This window comes from Paroedura picta, chromosome 1 (assembly GCF_049243985.1).
Source record: "Paroedura picta isolate Pp20150507F chromosome 1, Ppicta_v3.0, whole genome shotgun sequence".
Classification (NCBI taxonomy): Eukaryota; Metazoa; Chordata; class Lepidosauria; order Squamata; family Gekkonidae; genus Paroedura; species Paroedura picta.
In genome coordinates, this window is record NC_135369.1 from 85,044,340 (window position 1) to 85,065,452 (window position 21,113).

The window sequence follows — 21,113 nt, forward strand, 5'->3', positions numbered from 1 at the left end:
TAAACCTTTCAGAATGTCTTCAAGACACACTACAACACAGAATACATCACACTAGTCAGTCCCTAATGGAAGGATGACAGCTTCCAGCAAAAGGGCACACGCCAGACAGTGCATGGCTAAAAGAACTTCTAAGCTGCACACCTACTGAAACAGGCAAATTCTACCACTGGGTTCCCACCTCTCTCCAGGGATCCCATCTATCATTATAACTTATCTGTCTTGACTTGCAACCCATTCATCCTCTTCAAGTTCATTACAGCTATATACGGGCACTGGGAAGCACTTCCACTCTGGAATCTTGACAGGAAACAAGCTAGTGCTTAAAAACTTCATTACCATATTAATGACACCCCCATCCAAAGCATCAAACACTTTCTCCTAACAACTTCATAGAGATATCAAGATAGACCTACTGGCATACCACATGTTCACATGTAACTGAATAAATATGTACATGGAAGACATATTTAATCTGAATTGGATAACAATTTCTGAGACTAGGGACAAGAACACTCAGGCTCATTTTATGAGAACAAGTCCTGTCTTGAACTAATACCTAAAGGGAGAGGAAGTCAGATGCCTGAAACCAATTCCTTCTGAACCATCAAGAGGCATATAGCCACAATGTCAATGAGCAACTACACCAAAAAATCAAAATGAAATTTAATATCTCCTATTTAAAAATGTCATGACTTCATTTTCTTGGTCCACAATATTTACAGAATTTTTTTTGACAATGTAACTATGAATGCTGTAAGATTCCAGAGTTGTTCTTGCCATGCAAACTATGAATTTGGGCAGCGTGAAAATATGCATCATGCCTGACTGGTGTAGTGTTGTGACGTATAGTAACTGACCAACATGTTTAGCAACTTTGCTTTTAAAAATCCTACACTTGGACCAATGTTTTGCTCTCATAAATAACTATACATTGAGCTAATCTTTGTGCATGATGATTTATTTCGCAAATAAAACCAATAATTGTATTTCATTCCTGGGATTAAATACAAATTACATAAATTTCAGAACTAGAATTAACATGAAGGTATGAAAAATCAGCTTAGATTAATATAACTGTCAAAATATGAAAATTTGGTAAATAATCTGGCTGTTAAGACTTTTTTCTGAAACCAAGATGAAGTATCATTTATTTCTATTAAAGATGCAGCCTTCAGTTCACCATTTAAGGCAGCAGCTTCTCTTAAAGAAACAAAAGGTCTTTATGACACAGTGACCTTTTGCAAAATTTATTTCTGATTCAAGCTTCTGCACTAAACTGGAATCCTTCACCAGATTACAAAAAATATGGTTTAATATAATAATTGCCACCATTTTTACGAATAACCAGAAAGTTCAGCTGTCCAAGTCTTGTTTGAAATGGCATTTAACTGATCATGCTGTCACAGCCTTAAATATCAAGGCACATAGGCAAAAAACATGGGTTTTTTCCCCACCCGTCATCAACTCATCTTGTCAGACTGAACCATGAAGATAATTAGGCCACAGAGCAAAAAAGAAAAGAAATCTTGGGAAAACACCCAGTAGCAAATGAGCCATACAACAAAAGTGATATCTGCTTTGATAATACAAAATTTGTTGGGCAGTAACTTGACATGCAGAAAAGCATGCAGAGAATTAATTTCCAGAATACAAACTAAGCCTTTTCTTGCACCCTCCAGGCAGCTTGGGAGAAGAAGGTTGGTTCCTGCTGCTGACAGAAAGTTGGGGGGGGGGGGGAGGTGGCTGCAGCTGCAAAGCAGAAAGGGATAAAGGAGGGACTTACTTTTGTAGCTGGCAGCCCAGGGCTGATAGCCATAATACCCAGTAATCCGCAGAATCCTTTCCTCAATGGACGTAAGTCCCACAGAAGCACTGGTGAGATCCTCCACGGATCTGGACCATTTCAAATCTTCTTTAATGGCCTCATCCACCACTAGGTATTTCAGCTGGCGGAGCTGAGGGCTGATGTCTGACAGCCTCCGGGGACTGACATCTGGAGACCTCCTCATACCACTAACAAAAAAGGCAAAAAAACACAAAACACTCTCACAGCTATCACAGCTATTCTCAGGCAAAGGATGGCCAGTAAGGAGAAGGCAAGAAGCACAACGGGAAGAGACATTTTGTAAAGTTCATGTACTTGATTTAAGGGGCGACTGACCTCCCCGGGGACTGGGCTGCCACGGAGCATCACGGCCACCCACTGGAACTGTCCCCTAACTGTCACCTTTGCCGGCACACACCACAGAGGAGGAAACCACCGGGGGAGGGGAGGGCGAAGGGGGGGGGAGCTAGTCCTCCATCATTTATTCCGAGATGAGCAAGAGAGAGAGATCTCTCTCTCCCCCCCTCCCCATCCCCCTCCCCCTCCCCCTCCCCCTCCCCTTCCTCATCAAAGCTCCAGGCGAAGTTTAGGTCGCTCCCCGCCCCAGCCCCTCCTCCCTTTAGTTTCTTGTGCCTAATATCCCAGAAATGACAGGGGGAGAAGAAGAGCCCCGGGGCGGGCAGCCGAAAACTTTGCTCTCTAAGGTCTTCTCCGAGCGGCCCACGGGGGGAGGGGGGGGGAGTAGGGACGTCGTTCCTTCTCCGGGACGAAAGGCGGGAAGAGAGCAGGGCCGTGTGTGGTCCATGCAGACCAAGTCGCGCTGCCTGCGCTGCCAGCCGAGCATCCCCTCCCGCCGCCCGCCCGCCCGCCCGCGCCCGGGCTCTCACTCACATCGAAATGGTCTTGCCCCTGGTCGTGCCGTTGGGAAACTCTCGGATCCCCATAGGGAAGAGCAGCAGGGGAGTAGGGGCTCCCAGACTTCAGGCGAGGTGCAGCCGCCCCGGACTGACCGGCGCGGCACAAGGCGAGCGAGCGGCGGCCACGGCACAGGCACGGAGTTTGGAGCGGCCGGAGAGGAGCCGCTGCCGTCGCCGCTGCATGGGAGTCTCCCTTCGTCCTCCGCGCAGGCGAGGCGCTGGCTCCCGGCTGCAACCTGCTGTCGCTGCTGCGTACAGAGCGGCGAAGAGGAGGAGGAGGGAGAGTGATGCTCGTCGCCCCCCTCGCAGGCGGCCGCTCTCACTCGCCCGTTCCCCGGGAAATGTCGCCCTGCCCTTCTCCGCCCGTAGGGGGAGTCCGCCCGCCCTCTCCTTCCGTCTCCCTCCGTCTTTCTCCTCGCAGTGGCCGACAGGGGGAGCCCGGGAGAAGGGCCCCCGCCCGAGGCTAACGGGAAGGGGCGAGGGAGAGTTAAGGCGAAGAGTTCTGCTACGACGAAACGCTTTTTCTCATTTTTTGTATTATAGAGCGCTTTGCGTCTTTTTCATTCATAGGAAAGCCGATGCATCACTGTCAAAAGTACGTTGCGAACGAACGAAAACGAAACGACTCCGCTTCGGCGTTTGCAGCTGACGTCGAGCTCCTAAGAACTCTTTCTGCAGAGTAAATCTCATTCATCTTGGTCATTCTTTTCTGTGTAGCGTGCAATAAGGATTGCGTGGTTTGCCACTTATCCTAGCCCACACGGATCCAAGAGCATTTTTTTGCTTACGTTAACCGGCCCCCCTCCCCGATGAGAAGGAACTTCAGAAGCAAGAGCATAGAAATGATGCTCCCCAGCCTTCCGTCCTTCACCAGTCCGTGTTTCGAAAACCCAAGTGGGAGTTGCTCGCTCCTTCCCCTGACCTCGCGATCTGTCCGCCTCCTCCAGGGCTTGGCAAACCCAGAGGCAGTCCCGCCGGCCATGGAGGACAGCGGAAGAACCGAAGGTGGACAAGGCTGAGCCAGTCCCTCCAGAGACGCCTTGGACTCTAGTACAGCGTTCATACAGTGTGGCTTGCGCGGGATTGTATCCGTAGTGATGACCGTGGCAGGATTTTTTTTATTGGCCAGCTCTGAACCCAGAAAAAACAAGTATATTTTAAAGGGCCCTGCAAGGTCTCCCTCAACAGACCTTGTAGAAATGATGCAACACATTATGTAAGTCTACCCTGAGTTTATCCCTGGCAGTGAGCTCAATGGGACCCTGAAGCCAAGCAGGATCCTCAGAATGGGGTTTGGCAAGTAGAACTGCCCCAGAGCAAGGAACAGGCTTGGGCTGCTGGTCTCTCATAAGCATTCTGTTTGCTTGATACCAGTGCAGTCCCCAGGGTCTTCTGCTGATTAATGTCCCGAGCTGCTCAGGAATCAATAGCTACAGAAAGATTCAGAACTAGTGGAGGCAAGGAAGCTCAGGACAGTCTCTTTATATTGAATCAACAGAAGAATTCTCTGCCTGTCATCTCAGACACCAACCTACATATCAAATATCAAACCTCTGGAGTTTTGTGTCAGTAGCTACCAGTGTACGTATGTGTTCTATAGACAGACAGACACTGAAGCTTTGTCCCATGGCTGGGGTATTTTTACTTTTGTTATTCTGTAGTGCACCATGTACATTAATGGTGTTGTACACATAAATCAATAACAAGCAATAGACTACTTACATCCTGTGTGTGATTTAAAGCAGTTTATAACATGTATTTGTGTCTGGGACTGCAAGCTCCCTATAATACAATAATAATAATCATTATTCTTATTTCCCACACTTCCTAGTAGCTCATTCATTCTAAAAAAAATTTAAATTAAATATTAAAACATTCTAGAGTGACATGCTGTCTCATTTTCCTGAAACTTGGGGGGGGGGGCGGGTTCCAGCTCTTCCTTGGGGCATAGGTCTTTCTATTTTTTTTTAGCAGTCTTTTCGGCAACCTAGTTGTCCTTTCAACAGCCCAGCAGAAAGGCAGAATCCACAGGGCCCTGACCAGAGTGCAAGGCAATATTCATACATGTATCTTGTCTCATATGGGATATATGATATTCTCAAAGGGCAACTTCCTCTTGTCCAAAATACAGTTGGAGGCATATGACAGAGAAACTGAGCTGAAGCTAAACAGTGCTTTGAATGGCCTCTTGAAATCTACAATGAAGGAATTGGTTATAAATTCAATATATAAATACTTCCTGTAAAATGGTTCACATGTCAGTTCATGAGCTATGATGTTCCCTGTGCTTTTGAGGTTTTTGAGCACATAAACCAGAATTGTCTACTCTGGTGCAGCACTGAAGATCTCCAAGAAAAAGAAAGGCTTTCCCAGCATATGCTGGATTGAACATCATTGCACTCATTGCAATACATGCACTAATAAGGAAACATACCATTGAAAATTTTGGGTAGCCTTTGGAAGAGAGCTAATGACTGAAAACTAGACATCTTCTTTCATTCAGTGTCTCTGATACTTTACAGTTCTTACTGGACATATGATTTGAATTCCAATAGTTGTTTTTTTAAATTGTGCACAATAAAAGTAATACAATTTTAACAACAATACAGACATTGAATCTTTGTAGGTCCTAACTATTACCAGTTGGGGTTTTTTGGTTCATGTTTACCAAGGGAACAGAAAGGCATGGGGGATACATTGCATCTCCAGCAAGAGATGAAATATGCCATCCTTTCATTCTCTCTATACAAATTAAGGCCTTCTGTTAATTCAAGTTTGTAATTTTCTGTTTACATGATGGTTTGTAATTCAGTATGTCCTTTGAACCTTAGCAGAAGCAATTTAGGATGTAATTATACATTTTACTTTTGGAAAGATGCACCACCTGAAAGCCATTTGTTGCATTCACTCCAAAACCATTCCTCTTGGAGAAAGACTAGGAAGTAATAAGCTTGCTAAGTCCAGGAGAAGGGTTGAAATGATAACTTTATGTTATTTCCATAGCCAGAGGCTTCTTCCATGTGTGATTTACTAGACTTTAAGAGGCACTGAGCAGTATCTTCTTCATCTTGTCTGTGGAAGTTCAACATGAACAGGCACTAGTTCAGTGACTGGTGGAGACATCACATCGAAATGGATATGCCTGGGCCTGCATGCTGGTTCTCTGACTGGCTGCTTCTTCTTTTTCCTTGATGGATGCAAAATAAGTGGTCAACCTCATAAGAGAACAGTATAAAAGTATATTTGCTCAACAACTGATCATCATCTGAAAATCTCAACTGGAAGTTATTATTTATTAGTGTTATTTATTATACCGCCCCTCCCCATAAACAGGCTCAATAAGTAGCTCAGTTAGAAGCCGTTCTTGAAAGGGGCACTGAATACATTCTTATAAATGATGTTACATATTTTAGAATGCTTTATCTTCATTTGCTTCATCAATGTGCTCCTAGGTTATTAAAACTCTTAGTCCACCAAAGAAACCAATCAGCCCAGAGATTGATAATAAGGTTGGCATAATGCAAATGGTAATTTGAATGTGGAAACTAGTGACTGTACATACATTGTGTGAAGCTATCTACTCCTCAGAGACCCTTCTGGCCCAAATGGACAGTAAGATACATTAAAAATAGACAAGTAACTTATAATATTTTTACAGCTAAGAATTACTTTTAGTCTGCCGTCCTGAGCTTAGTGACTTAGGGAAAAAATCTCTATTTAAATTTGTAAGACTTAATTCACAATAAAGAAACCTGCACCTAATTGTGCTTATTGTTTTTAAGTTTGCAGGATAAGGCACAAAGGATAAGCATTCCATTTTATCTATAGGCACACATTCTTCTCATTCCATTCTTCCCAATACAATTTTTATACAAATGGTGAAAGTTTGTCTGACACTCCTGATCTTGAACGAGTACATTGTCCACAGTGCAACTCTAAGCGCAATAATTATGTGCAACTAAGTCTCACAGAAACCATTGCTGGTTGGTTCAAGATGACCAAGTTTAGGCTGTTTCCACACAGGTTACTGGTCTTGGGTTCCATGCCGTCCAGCTACCCTACAGCATCATAGCACACTTATGCACCTCCAAACTTTTCCCAGCCTCTGTCCCTGCTGTGGCCATTTCTCATTTGCAAAATTGGGGATTTCTTTGTTCAGAACCTTCACAACAACAGAACAATCTGTGCATCGGCTTCTATCAATTCGTAGCCTTCTTCTTTAAAAAAAAGAAAGAAAAAGTCTAGCCCTATTCATTGTGGATATATAAAGGGAAAGAGCTGGAGACTTTAAAAAAATGAAATCTGGGAATACAGACAACCTGATACAAATATTGTTATAATAGAATGATATTCAGTTGCCAGCCCTGGCAGGGGGGATGGCTACTGTCAGAGGAATGGTGTAGGGGAACCTCAGGGAAATCTGATGTGCGGGCGCCTGCTCCATGCTATCCTGTATTGGCAGCAGCTGTGAGAAAACAGATACACCTATCGACACGTGAAAAGCACCCTTATATTTAGAAATGCAGCCTGATTATACACCTAATCACTTAAAAGTCAGTTCTATAGATTTCAGTGGTTTTCATTCTAAGTAAATGTGCCTACTAGTATCACAGCCCTTGCATCTGGCACTTCGGGTTCCTCAATTTCACCACTGAGTTATGCCACACAGTTCATTTATCACACACTGTATTAATCTGCGTTATGCTGCCTGGACACCAGGCAGAAGTCTTTCAAAACATTTTTATCTGAGGCTCTAACTGAAAGTGATAAATATGTCTCTGAGAGCTGCTCTCCTTCACTGAAACTTTAATGATGACGGTGTAGCAATTTATTTTGAAGGTGTAATTGGGAAAATATTTACTAATTTCATTAACCCAACACTGTTTACTAAGAATAAATTGGCTTTCATTGAAGTATTTTTATAGCTGTAAATGTTTTTCACAGGCAACAATCATTTTGTGCCAGTTTGATGCATAATATTTGAGAGTACAAGGCCAGCAGGACCAAATACTATGTTTATAGATCTGTCTTCCAACATATTCTGTAATAAATAATGTATGACCCTGAAATATCTTTTTAAAATATATGGATTGTGGGTTGAATCATGGCAATCATTTCTACATGTACAAAAGGGGGAGAGCATTTTCACTATTCCACCCTCATGTAGACCTCTGGCTCTGTCTTCCTGGGGGGGGGGGCTGTCCCTCAGAGGCAATATTTGGAGGGCATTTGGAGCTGCAGCAGGAGAAAGAGAGGGAGGTGATGGATGTCTGCTGATGGAAGTCCTGCCAAAAGTTAATATTTTTATGTGTTCAAAGCCATAATATGTAGCTCCAATTATTTATTTGAAAGAACTTGCTTGCTTCTTGCTCTTGTACCAATTTACTGTTTATTAAAAAACGAGAAGAAGAGTTGGTTTTTATACCCAATTTTCACTACCTGAAGGAGCCTTCCCTTTCCTCTCCCCACAAGAGACACCCTGTAAGGTAGGTGGAACTGACAGAAATTTCATAGGACTGCTCTGTGAGAACAGTTAGAGGAGAATGGTCACCCAGCTGGCTGCCTATGGAGGTGTAGGGAATCAAACCCAGTTTTGAAGCTTCTGCTCTTAACCTAGAGCACTACTACACTCTGTCATTCCTTTTTTTCTGGTTAATTTATGTCTTCTTCACACAAACCTCTTCTTAAGATCTTCCGTCAACTGCCCTGTGCATATTTTCACTTAACTGGAATAAAGAGAGGGAATATCAAATGTCAGCTGACTATGTTTGAACTTTTAGGATTCTTTCAAACAGAGGTCCTCAATCTTGATGAGCTTGAAGACACTTCTACAATAGTGGAAGCCACCACAAAATAGCTGTCATAGAGGATGTCAATCACAATAGGACTGAAATGTCAACAGTTCTTTCATAAGAAGGTGGGACCAATATTAAAAGATTCCAGACCAACCACCAAGACTGGTTTTCGTGTTCTGAAATATATAATAAAAACAATTAAATAGGACATATATAAACACAAAAGAGGGATAATAAATCTTAATGAGGGAATGCCAGGGTGTTTTTTTAAGCGTTTATCCCTAGAAGACCAAGACCAAGCTATAATAAAGCATGCAACATAATTTATGTATAAAGACACCTGCAAACTACTAAACCATGGGGAAGTGTGAAGCAAACTGCTTTGGCCACAGCCTATTAACAGAGGAGGGGTGGCTGTGATGACATTGATACTGCAGCTCCCACCACTGAAGATCCAATGGGAAAATCCCTTCTCTCCTTTTGCTCCCCAGCCCCACAGACACAAAAGAGGACCCTGATAAGTAAAGATCCATTACATCTAACTATGGTTATTCAACAAATCATGATTCTTATATGGAAGCAAGGACCATATGTCATCATGGGATTAATTTTCATCCAATGTACTCTATTTGAGACCAGGCAGTCATAAGATACGAGATGGAAAGAACTACATCAAATGAAATACCACAAATGCATAGCCCAGGAAGTTCATGTTTTGAATCCTAACTGATATCAGAAGTCAGGTTGCAGCAAGTGCCTGAGTTGAGCGCTCATCAAGTGAACATGAAAATAACACAAAACACGAAAATAACACAAAATAGAATATGGAAATTTGGAGGAAATCCTCAACTCTATCGAAGTATGTATGCCTTGCATATACACATTCTCAGGACCCCTGGTCCAAAAGGACTTCAGGCTAGGAAAGACCCCTGACTAGGGGCTGAAGAGAGGTTGCCACTTGGTCAATATTGATTTAACCAGTAGTTTCAGATGTGTATGACTGAGAAAATTCCACCTTCCATCCTGCCTCACAGGCAATTCTGTATAAATCTAGCCAAAGCTTGAACAGTGCCAGCAACAGATGGTACTCTACAAAAGGTCATCTTTTTATAACGGGCAGACATTTCCATGTAAAATTAATCACTCCATACAAGGACTTGATTAACTGGGAAGTTTCTAGTTCCAAATTATTAGCGGTTCATAGGCTTAACTCCTAAGGTGTATAGATTCTGCTACTTGCCAATTGTATGCTCTGAACAGTGACTCCAATTACTCTATTATCCAATAAAATGGCGGGTTGGCTGATGTTTCTTTAAAGGAAGGAAAATAGCAGTTGGTTGGAGTTACTCAACTGTTCAAAATACATTAATGGATTCTTCTGAGAAAAATCCTAATCATAGAAATGCAGGTTAACCTGTCAAAACAGCTTAATCTATTTCTTATGATGGCATCTCCATAAAATGACTGCCTTACTTTCTGATAGGGCCCCTGTTCCTTCAGCCGTGTGACAGACAAGATTTCCACAGACTTTCCTCATTGCTACATAGGAAAGACTGCATATGTAGTAATGCTGTCTTTGATATAGCTGATATATTGACAATGCCTTTGGGAGGGGAATGAGATGTTGGCAACTGACGCAGGGCTTCTGCCTGCTCTTGTGCCATGCTCCTTTCAGTAGTACTTGGAGCAGTCCGAGAGGAACTGTTTGAGCAGAGCTCATTGGGATGTGGGAGCTCAGCAGGATTGGCCGTGGTCAACATTTGGATGGGAGACTACCAAGGAAGACTGGGACTGATATGTGGAGGAGGAAGACAACAGTAATCCATCTCTGCTCTCGTCTTGCGCCCCACATGATTGGGGTTGACATGAGTTGGTTGTGACTGGATGGCATATTCTTTTTCTTCCTTTCATTTGTTTCTTAAATGAAGAAACCTCAGGGATGCTGTCTTCCTGCAATTCCACCAAGATTCTTCTTCCAATGGATCCATGAACATTTATCCTAGAAAATTGAGGTGATATGTTTCATATCAGTAGAAGAATTTTTTTACCCTGCTTTTCACTACACAAAGGATTCCCAAAGTGGCTTCTTCTCCCCACAATAGACACCTTATGAGGTAGGTATGAGAGAACTCTGACAGGACCGCTCTGTGAGAACAGGAAGAGGAGGGGGTGGTCAGGGATGGGGGATGGGAGGTTATTGGCTGGCCGTTGGACAGACATTCAGGCCGGTTGGAGGAGGAGGCACTCAGGGGTGGGACAGCAACCCTGAGAGGGTGTTAAACTCTGAGTGGCATTTAAGCCATGAGACCAAGTCCTCCACCAAGCCCTTACATGGAACAGATGATAAGCTTCTGCAGTCATGAGATCTGGGCTTTGAACATGTATCCCATCGATTAGCCTAAGTATTGGTGTCTGAACCTCAAAAATGTAATCCATGCCTTCCTAGAAATATCCTGAAGCAAATTATTAGGCTACCCATACTTATCAGGTTCCTAGGAATCAGGTGGGACTTCTGCACAAGCTTGTGGACAGCTGTTGTCAAACGGAAATAGACCTGCTCTAAAAGCCAACCTTCCATCATCTGTTTCTTCAGTTAAATTTGAAAAACACTTGATTACACCTCCTCAAAAAAGAAACAGCTATCACTGAATAGCTCTTACCTATTGACAAGTAAAAATGCCAAGGTGCCTCATTAACATGCTCAATGTTGTTCGGGATTGGTAGCAGTGTACCTTAGCTCTGCTGAAGAGCAGAAGCCATAGAAATGCAGGAAGATTTGAAGCGTATTGATTAAGGCTGAAACTGCTGCATATGACCTTCTGAGAGGATTGTAATTCTAAAGAATCTTGAAATATTTCTCTGTTCTCTTCACCTCTCATTTGTCCTGAAGTTGCTTGTCAGGCTGAACAAAAGAAGCAGATGCAGTACTATATATTATTGTGCTAGTTATATTGATCTCCCAATTTATGTGTCTTTTTTGAAAAAAAAAATAGGCAGGACAGAACTGGTTGATGCATGTCAAGTGTAATTTCCTCCACAGGGACACTCTTAATGGGTGGTTATAGAGTCTCCGAAGAGAGCTCTAATGTGTAAACTGTGTTGCAAAACATTGTGAAGTCATATAGAAGCTTCAGCTGTGATGTCTCATTTACACATGCAGGTCATCACTTGATGATGCAGTTAGCAGGTGATAAACACGCATGGATGATTGCATATCATATGTCAGTAAACAACTGAGTTTAGCTCTGTCAGCTCCTTGGCATGGAATATTGCTTCCCATCACACACTTCTCTTTCTCCCTCCAAAGGAATATGTAAATATCCTAGATGATATACAGCCCTCTCCAAGTCTGTGAAAACTCTGTTTGGTCTGGGAAATTATGTTGGTTTACAAAATGCATTCTGGGGTCAGTATTCTGCATCAAACACACATTTGTACTGGACTCAGCAATTCCATACAAAGCAAAAAATGAGGCTCCGAAGCTGAGCCTCTGGATGAGATTGTGCAATCAGAACCTTCAATCAACATAACACTTGTAATAAATCATACACAACAGGCTTCCCAGACAATCTCAACTAGCATCAACAAAGAATTCTGAAATTCTGTAGGAAGAGGGAAGGAAGAATAAAGTCCTTGTTCTCAACTGGCCAAAAAGAAAATGACCTGTGGGGGGAACTGAAAAATGCCTTGCCTGATGCTGCTACTGGTGTGTAAACATTATGATTGCCAACTGTTTATTCGACTGCACAAGGGCTGATTAATATCTTATGGAGCAAACGCATTTCCTGTACTTACGTGGACAACTATGTACACTTTAAAATGTGTCAGTGAAATGCACACATGTAACCATGATGGAGGCAACATGACCCATAGAAACATGGTCACTTGAATGGCTTCACTGTTTGGGGTCTCAAGCAGGTGTCTGTCCTGCATCCTGTTTGCAGGTACCAAAAATGGCATTGATATGGCAAATTACTGCAGTGTAAAAAAAAAGAAGAGGGACAAATGAAGCAAAAGAAGCATAAACCATAAAGGTTTGTTTCTCATTCTTTGTGTCTGCTAACTTAAAAGGAAGAAAAAAAACCTTACACAGCATTTTAATGTCCATCAGTGGTTGTTTGTTCTTTGAAATTCCATACTTGGAATCTTCTTAATGATGTGTGAGCTTATATTATTAGCTGCATGTTCTAAAGCTGCTAGAATTTGATGGCTTGTTTTATCTGGAGAATTCCTTCTTAAAGCTTGTGTACCTGCAAATTTCAAAGGTTTTCAAGGCAACCTGGAAGTACTCCACAACTTTGAAAAACAGTTTATTTCTGAATGTCATGAGGTGGATGGTGGCAGCACAATGTTACAAGTACCAGTGTGTGTGTGTGGGGGGGGGGTGGCTATTAAGTATGACTGTAACCTGGTTAGAGAAATCTTGCATAAAAAGAAATCTTGGTTCATTAGTAGTTTTGATAAGCTGGAGGCCTACAAGGAATTACAGCAGGAGACGTTTCTTTCAAGCACTCTTATTAGCTTTGAGTCTGATTTCCTCTTTTCTACCTTTAACAAAGTCTTCAGATACAGAACAATGAAGCCGTAGAGTTGGGAGTGTAGTAGAACAGGCAGTGCCATTTCAGACCACATGGAGAGAGTCACATTTTTATTGGTGCCCTATGTAAATACTTCCTCCACCTAAAAGGAAATGGCACTTCCGGGAGAGGCATGCCATATTAGTTTTCCCATTTTAGGGCATTATTAACATAGAGGCACTTTAAACAGGTGATCCCTCTCCTGTAGTCTGAAGTAGTAGTATGGTTTCCAGGTCCCCCTTTGGCCACTGGGGGTGGGATGAGGGGCAGATATGCCAGAACCAGGTTGGGAAACTCCTGGAGATGTGGGGATGGAGCCTGGGGAGGACAGGGACCTTAGTGGGGTACAGTGTTGTAGAATCCACCCTCCAGAGCAGCCATTTTCTCCAGGGAAACTGATCTCTGTGGTCTGGAAATGACTTATCATTCCAGGGGATCCCCAGTGGCATGGTCTTTTCTTCCACTCACTATGCTGCATGTGTAGAACAGGCAGTATTCTATCCCTCCTGGAGCATATTCAGTGACACATCAGGCTGTTTGGGGGGGTCCTCATTTCCCCTAAAGACTTATTTACAATATGTAAAATCCTTATGTACAGTATGTACAGTCTCCTACCTTGTCTGTAGGTAGTCTGTTTTTGCAGCTTTCATTAGCTATGCAGGGACCAGGCAGAATGATTCATCAATTAAATCTGTGTGAATATAAGAATCACCATGGGTGTTTCTGATGGGGGGTGGTGGTTGGAATAATCATTTATTTAGCATTAGATAAATGCACTTACATGTTGCAGCAGGCAATTTTTAAGGAAAGGCATTTTCTTCTCCATTTGGGTGAAAAAGGAATGTCTTCTCTGAAGGCTTTTGCCCTGAAAAGCATTTTTATTAAAAGAGTTATTTAATAACAAGAAATTAGTGCCCGATTATTCAGGAGATCAATCACACCCAACATGCTTCCTGGACAATCTCTATGAGCATCAAACATTGAATTCTGAAATTGTGTAGGAAGAGGAAAGGAAGAATAATGTCCTGGTTCTCAACTGGCCAAAAAGAGTTGAGTTACCTATGGAAAGAACTAAAAAATGCTTGGTCTGATGCTACTACTAGTTTGTAAATATTACAGTGCCACATGTTTATTAGACCACAGGACATTGGCCATGATTCCAGCCATACTAGCATCTACAGTGTTGAACCAGACACATACATGGGTGCTGTTCTCTTATCTGTACCAAATCTAGAGTCCAACTTCCTACAGAAGTATGGTGGACTGGTGGAGAATCAGGGGTTAGGTAGCCACATACTTATTCTCATACTGCTTGGAAATTTTCAAGGTATTTGCAAGCCAGTAGAAATAATGGACATCTGGAGATTCTGGCTGATGCAGCCTCTACCTGGACAGCAGTAAATGGACCCATGCCCAGCTACACAAGCTTGTTGCTGTTCAGAGAAGCTGAAAAAGTATATTTGTTTTGAACTAGCTCTTTGTTAGACTTATTTGCTATCATGTGGCCAACCATATTTTTTCTTTTATGCTGCTTGTTGTATATAACATTTCTTATTTAAGAAGAAAGTTAGGCAAAAGATGAAAGAAGAAAGATGATGGGGGGTTTGGAGACCAAGTTGTATGAGGAAAGGTTGAGGGAGCTTGGTCTGTTTAGCCTGGAGAGGAGATGAATAAGAGATGATATGATAACCACTGTCAACTACTTGAAGGGCTGTCACATTGAGGATGGAGCAGAGTCGTTTTTTGATGCCCCAGACAGTCAGACAAGAACCAATGGTATGAAATTAATTCAAAAGTATTTTCGGCTAAACATCCGGAAGAAGTTCCTGACAGAATGAGAGTGGATTCTCAGTGGAACAGGCTTCCTTGGGAGGTGGGGAGTTCTCCTTCTTTGGAAGTTTTTTTTTTTTTTAAGCAGAGGCTAGGTAGTCATCTGATAGAAATGCTGATTTTATGAACTTAGGCAGATTGTGAGTGGTTGGGCAGGAAGGGATGTGCCAGTGTTTGTCTCTTGTGGCCCTTCCTTACATACCCAGGGGATTGCTAATTGCCGCTGTGAATTTCCTCCCGGCCAGGCTGGATTCTGGAGATTTTGGTGGATCATTTGGCCATGAAACTGGGGTCACTGTAGGTGGGCAGGTAGTTGTGAATTCATGCATTCTGCAGTGGGTTGGACTAGATGACCCTGGAGATCCCGTCCAACTCTTATGATTCTAGGATTTTACACAATAAATTTAGTAAACACTTTAATATAATAAAGTTAGATATGTTACTATGTTGTACTGAAATACCAATGCTTCTAAAGTATTATACACATTTTATATGATTGCTCTACCACAGAATCCAAGTGACTACTATACTTTGTACCTTTGAGAAAGTCTGGTAATTTTTAAAGACTGATCATAGAGAAAGTATCTGACTTAGGACCATGCCAGTTTAGATGATCAACAATACAAAATCTTTTTAATAATAAAACTGCCTCCCTCAGTACTTTAGAATCCATTCCACTTGTTCACAAAGAACTGGTAACTTTATAAATCGTTTATATGAGGTATCAGCAGTGCAATCCTATGCATGTTTATCAAGTCTCTTTTATCCAATGGGGCTTACTCTCAGGGAACTTTTCTTAGGATTGCAGCCAGTATATTGGAAGGCACCATTCTGCTAGAATCCCATGGAAATGAATAGTGATGTCCTTAATAAGCTCTCATTTATATCAGTGGAAATTATTTATTCATTTCCTCCATTGACCCTGGAGGTCCCTTCCAACTCTATGATTCTATGATTAATACCCCATTTTTCTCTCTAGTGGAGACCCAAAGTATCTTACAACATTTTCCACTTCTTCATTTTATCTTTACAACAACCCTGTGAGGTAATATAGATGGTGTATAACTGGCTGAAAGTCACCCAACAAGTGTTCATGGCAGAATAGGGATTTGGATCTGGGCCAGATCCTGGGCCAGCACTCTAAGCACTGCACAACATTGCTTATGTGAGAGAACTTTATGGGTGTGGGTGTGGGTGTTTACCTTTTGGTTATGAGATTTTGCATTAAACCTTTTCTCACTTATACACAGAACTGCATTGCACAAACTCAGGGGAAACATCCTCAATGTTATCTTTATTTTTCATTAGTCACTGACTTTAAAAAGTTGCTGCACCCTATAAATCTTTTATTAATATTGAACAGACCTTTCCTACAGTTGCTGTCTCCATATTTTTGACCTAATGTGGCTCATAACAAGGACATTTCAGTAGCAGCAATTTCTCCATTAATAAGATTTTTATTGCGTGTTTCATGTACGCTTGGAAATACCCATGACGTCTCTCTTATGGCTGGAATATACTAACACTGCCATCAGTGTCCCTGTGTAGATGGAAATAATGTTTTTTTGCAATAGATTCCCTATCTAACAATTAAACGATGTAAATTAGAAGAGAGTTGTTTAATATCTGGAACCTAACTATATGTGAAATGCTCTTTGCAAAGAGAAAAAATGGTACCTATCTGGGAGCAGCAACCTTTTCCATGTTGGTCATTTCTGGAAGTGATAGATTAGACAAATATTTTATAGGCATCCCTAAATGTTTTGGTGAGCAAACAGGCAAACCCATTGGGTTTGTTATCAGGCTTTGGTGACCAATACTCCGCAATTGTGAACAAGGGATTTGTTCTATGAGGATAACACAAGTTCCTACAAACACTCCTGGAATATCACTGGACCAAGCTTCAGGAGCTAAAAGTGCTCTTTGAATCACAGAATCATAGAGTTGGAAGGGATCTCCAAAGTTATCTATTTTTGGCAGTGCAGAGAACTGATGAGTTCTGAGACTCATAATTTTACCCTGAACAGAAAGGTCCATTGCCAAGTGGAAGAGGCCATAATTCAGTTGTCAGGCATGCCATTGTTCAGATTCATTTCCCCAGATCCAGATCAAAGATCTTCAATAGAAGATCTGGGACCACCTTTCTGCCTTGGGAAATTATGGCCAGTCAGAGTAGATAGTATTCTGTACTATATGGTAGCGATCCCCAACCTGTGGGCTACGGACCACATGTGGTCCATCAACTAATTGGAGGTGGACCATGAAGGACGCCTTCTCTCCCCCCCAAGCCCTTTACTTCATCCCCCCTGGCCCTTTACAACACACTTTGTGTGTCATTGTCTCCCATCACTTCCAGATGGGACTATCTTGTTGCAGAGAAACAAGCTCAGGGTTCCCATTGATTTGTCATTGTCATGAGTTAAAATCTCCATGAAAATAAAATGTTCCTTATGTTCATTGTTGTGGCGTGTCTGTATCTTATTTTGAAGGGATGTTTAAACATTACCATAGCGATCAGAGTGTTCGGGCAGTGGTTGAGAGTAGAGGAGTAAACTACCCCCCCCCCCGGGCCTCAGTAAAATTGTCAAGCGTTGAGTGGTCCCCAGTGATAAAAAGGTTGGGGACCACTGCTATATGGCACACTATCCATATGAGATGAATTCTGACACTGAGTGGAACAGTTTTGTATGTTCAGCATACACATGCACACATGCACAACTGGAAAAGGAAACAGCAACTAACCTGTGTTTAGCTTCCTGACCATTTTGTTCCCAGTATCCTAATGTACCCCAATTATGTGTGCCCAGGTTGGCTAATCTGTATACTAAGTATTTGCATACAAACAATGGACAAAACAAAGCTGAACACCCCAAAATTGTTCCAGGTTGAGTGGCTTTGACCCCTTCACTGAAATCAGTGGAATTAAAGGGTGTTTAATGCTAGCTACTTGCTGGTGAAACTACAATAGGAGAGGCCAAGTATTCCCTTAGAAGAGTGCCTGGTGTCCCATGACAAGACCATGGGAGAACTGTTAAGATTGTAGAGTGGACATGTTATTTCTAATTAGGAGTGACAATGGCTCATACCTTCAGAGCAGATTTTGTGAAAAGCCCAAATCAGCTGAAATAAATGTACGACGCATCAATGAATAACCCAGTCACTGTGTGTAATATGCAGTTCACAAAACAAGGAAATCACCTAGGTATTGAAATAGTCATTTTGCTTTTTATAGCTAACTTGTGCAAATAATAAATTCTTAAATAAATAACAAATCATGACAAATTAACATGTTCAGCAATGCATTTTTGAAACTAAATTATTCTTCAGGTTCATATCTTGAACTTTGTAATTGAACAAAGGTTTGGAATGGACTCTGCTTCTGGCCTTTTCCCCTTTGAGTCAGTGAAATTTGCACTGGCAAATTGAGAATGCAGTCTTGGAAGTAAGTCTCATCAAACTGAGTGAAATGTACCTCTAAGTAAACACATATAAAAGTACACTGTAAGATTTTTTTAAATTGCATCTGTCTTCAGATTTTCCCTTTCTATAAGACCATAAGAAGAGTCTGGCCAGATCAGACCAAAAGACCAGATGATGCTGTTGGAAAGTGTCAGTTTGCAAAACAAGAATATAGCCCTAGCTCACTGGAATCAGGCAGGAACTCCTGTTGTATTCATTGCATTGTCTACATGTCAACATTTTTCTTTCTGATTTCTAATTCTTATTTTACAGAATTAAATACGTTTGTTAACCATTTGTATCCTACCATCCTTCCAATGAGCTCAGAGCAATATTTTAGCCACATAAAACGTCTGAGATATTACACACAATACTAACCCATGGAGAATTACTCCAGTCTAAACCCACTGCAACCATTGATTGCAGTGGGTTTAGACTGGGTAACTTGCATAGGATGGCACTTTCAGTGTATTACATGGCCTGGCAAATCAGAATTTGAATTGTTTATACCCTCACCCAAGAGTGAAGTCACTATGCTATATTTATTTACTTATTTACTCTATTTATTGTCTACTTTCTCACTGAGACTCAAGGTGGATTACACAGTGTAAGTCAATGCAGTCAATAGAACGAGACATCTAAAAAGCAATACAGTATGACTGGAATATTCAAAAAAGTATACATAATTAGCCATGGCTAGCAAAAAAATAGCAGGAACTATACTAGAACTGAAGATCTGTTAGTATCTACTGCCTTGAGGAGAAATTACTTTGTAGTGTTAAGTGGTCTGACCCAACTATCACATTTTAATCCTGCCCTTCCTCTAAGAAGTTCAAGACAACATATACAGGTATTCCTTCATCTTATTAACTGTGAGGCAGATTACATATGAGAGAGAGAGAGAGAGAGAGAGAGAGAGAGAGAGAGAGAGAGAGAGAGAGAGAGAGAGAGAGAGTATGCCTAGGTCCTCCTGCAGAGGTCTGAACCAAGGTCTCCCAGGTCACACAGTGGTGTAACTATAGAATCAATTTATTTTACACCATTTATACTCCACATTTCTGCCCTCACGAAGGCTACCAACACAGCTAATAAATTAAAACAAGTACCATACACTGTAAAACCATTAAAACCAACCAAACACAAACACACATTATGAAAACAATTAGAAACAGAGCTAAAATATATACAAAGATATAAACATAACAAAACATTGGTCAGGAAGGAGGAAGCACTGAGGGAGTGCCAAATGAAACAAAAAAGCCTTCACCCACCAGCAGAAGACGGCAACCTGAAGGGACAGGCATATCTCCCTGGGGAGAGAGTTCCAGAATTTTGGTGTCATGGCCAGCATATTATTCATTAAAAAATAAATAGAGGTCAATTTACATTTAAAACACCCCCTCCCCCAATTTTTGTATCTTCTCATGCCAACTCTATTTTGAACAGACTATTCCTGGCAGTACTCATCCCTGTGCTTGGCTGTTGATAGAACAGGATGGGCAAAAGAAACTGCCTGCAAATGGATCATTCCATTTGTTCATCTAGCCCAGAAAGATAACAGGCTTCTGTAATCTTCTGTGATGGGGAAATAAAAACAGATGTTCCATTTCAAAGCGCATGTATTGCTGTCAGGTGTGCCCTAACATAGTACATTATCCCTATTAAACTTAAACACCTTTTGAAAATAATAAAACTGAACATTTATCAGAGTAATCAAAAGCATCTGGCAGCCTCCAGCTCCTCTCATTTTGCACAAAATCATACCATAAAGCTTTCCTCTCTCACCTTCAAGCAAGGAACTTTCTCTTCAGCCAAACTAAAATTAGTTCATCCTGTGTTTCATTGAGTTATTGTCCTTTACCTGTGGAAATAAAATTTCTCTTCTTTAGCTTTTGCTTCTCACTAACCATTGTGAAAAACACCATCATTCTCATATAGTGCAAGGGGTATGGTTAGTCTTACTCCTAGTGGTGACAACCAAGCTGTTCTTTCTTGTCACTAAAGCAAACATGTGCTAAAGTGTTAGAGAGACAGCCTCAGAGTCTGTTGTTTGGAAACGAAAGCAAACGTCAGGTTGTTCCAAAAGATGTGAATATGCAAGTGAAGACTCTCAGGGCTTTTCCATACATCTAAAAAAATAGTGTCATGCCAGTGAAATTGCATGACACTATTAAAAATTGTGCCCCCCCCCTGCCATTTCTCACCTTCATGCATTCCTGCTTTCTTCTGCCGCTTTTTGCTGTTTCTTGGCACTCTGCACAGCTGCCTGAAATGGCGGAGAAGGAAGCATTGTACACGTGACTCTCCCCCTGCCTGTCACTCATGGCAGGCAGCCAATCACATTTCTCCCTGTTTTAAAGGGACATTGATGTAAGCATTTTTTTAAGTGAAACTTCTCCATTGGGACTCGTATGCATCTATTCATAGATGCATACTATTCATAGATGCATAGGGCTCATTTTAATGCTACCCCCAGTCTTGAAGTTCAAGAAAAAAAAATCATGATATTTTTGGGGGATCTGGGAGGCATGCATCGTGCATCAACTGCTGGGAGAATTTTTTTTATGTGCCTAGGTTAAGCAGCGAGTATTTGTTGCTCCAGGCAGTTTACTCAAAAAAAAAAAAGCCCCATTCCAGGTAGAAGGGAGAGGGAGGCAGGCTCGAGGGCGGGCACTGGAGATGGAGATTGCGCTACTTTGTCCACTTTGGT

The 21,113-nt window shown here is 41.7% G+C and overlaps 1 protein-coding gene and 1 long non-coding RNA gene across 4 annotated transcripts in view; both read right to left on the reverse strand.

Annotated features, from left to right (window-relative positions):
• Positions 1–3,083, reverse strand: part of SLC35F3 (solute carrier family 35 member F3) — a 160,923-nt gene extending 157,840 nt beyond the window's left edge. Inside the window, exons 1-2 of the mRNA XM_077346043.1 lie at positions 2,717–3,083; positions 1,784–2,013 (exon numbers count right to left, since the gene is read on the reverse strand). Coding sequence (XP_077202158.1) covers positions 1,784–2,013; positions 2,717–2,769 — 283 coding nt within the window. The 5' untranslated portion in view covers positions 2,770–3,083. The remainder of the gene's footprint in view (positions 1–1,783; positions 2,014–2,716) is intronic.
• Positions 3,084–4,429: 1,346 nt separating this feature from the next.
• Positions 4,430–20,689, reverse strand: LOC143839677 (uncharacterized). 3 transcript variants are annotated; one of them, XR_013231826.1, is made up of 6 exons: positions 20,608–20,689; positions 20,189–20,264; positions 13,896–13,979; positions 13,730–13,805; positions 8,421–10,536; positions 4,430–5,929 (listed from the first exon to the last, which is right to left on the reverse strand). It is a non-coding gene; the product is annotated as an uncharacterized LOC143839677 (long non-coding RNA). The 3 variants fall into 3 exon arrangements; XR_013231823.1 differs by lacking the exon at positions 4,430–5,929 and having other exon boundaries at positions 7,985–10,536; XR_013231839.1 differs by lacking the exons at positions 4,430–5,929; positions 8,421–10,536 and adding an exon at positions 11,299–11,439.
• Between the last annotated feature and the right edge of the window lie 424 nt (positions 20,690–21,113).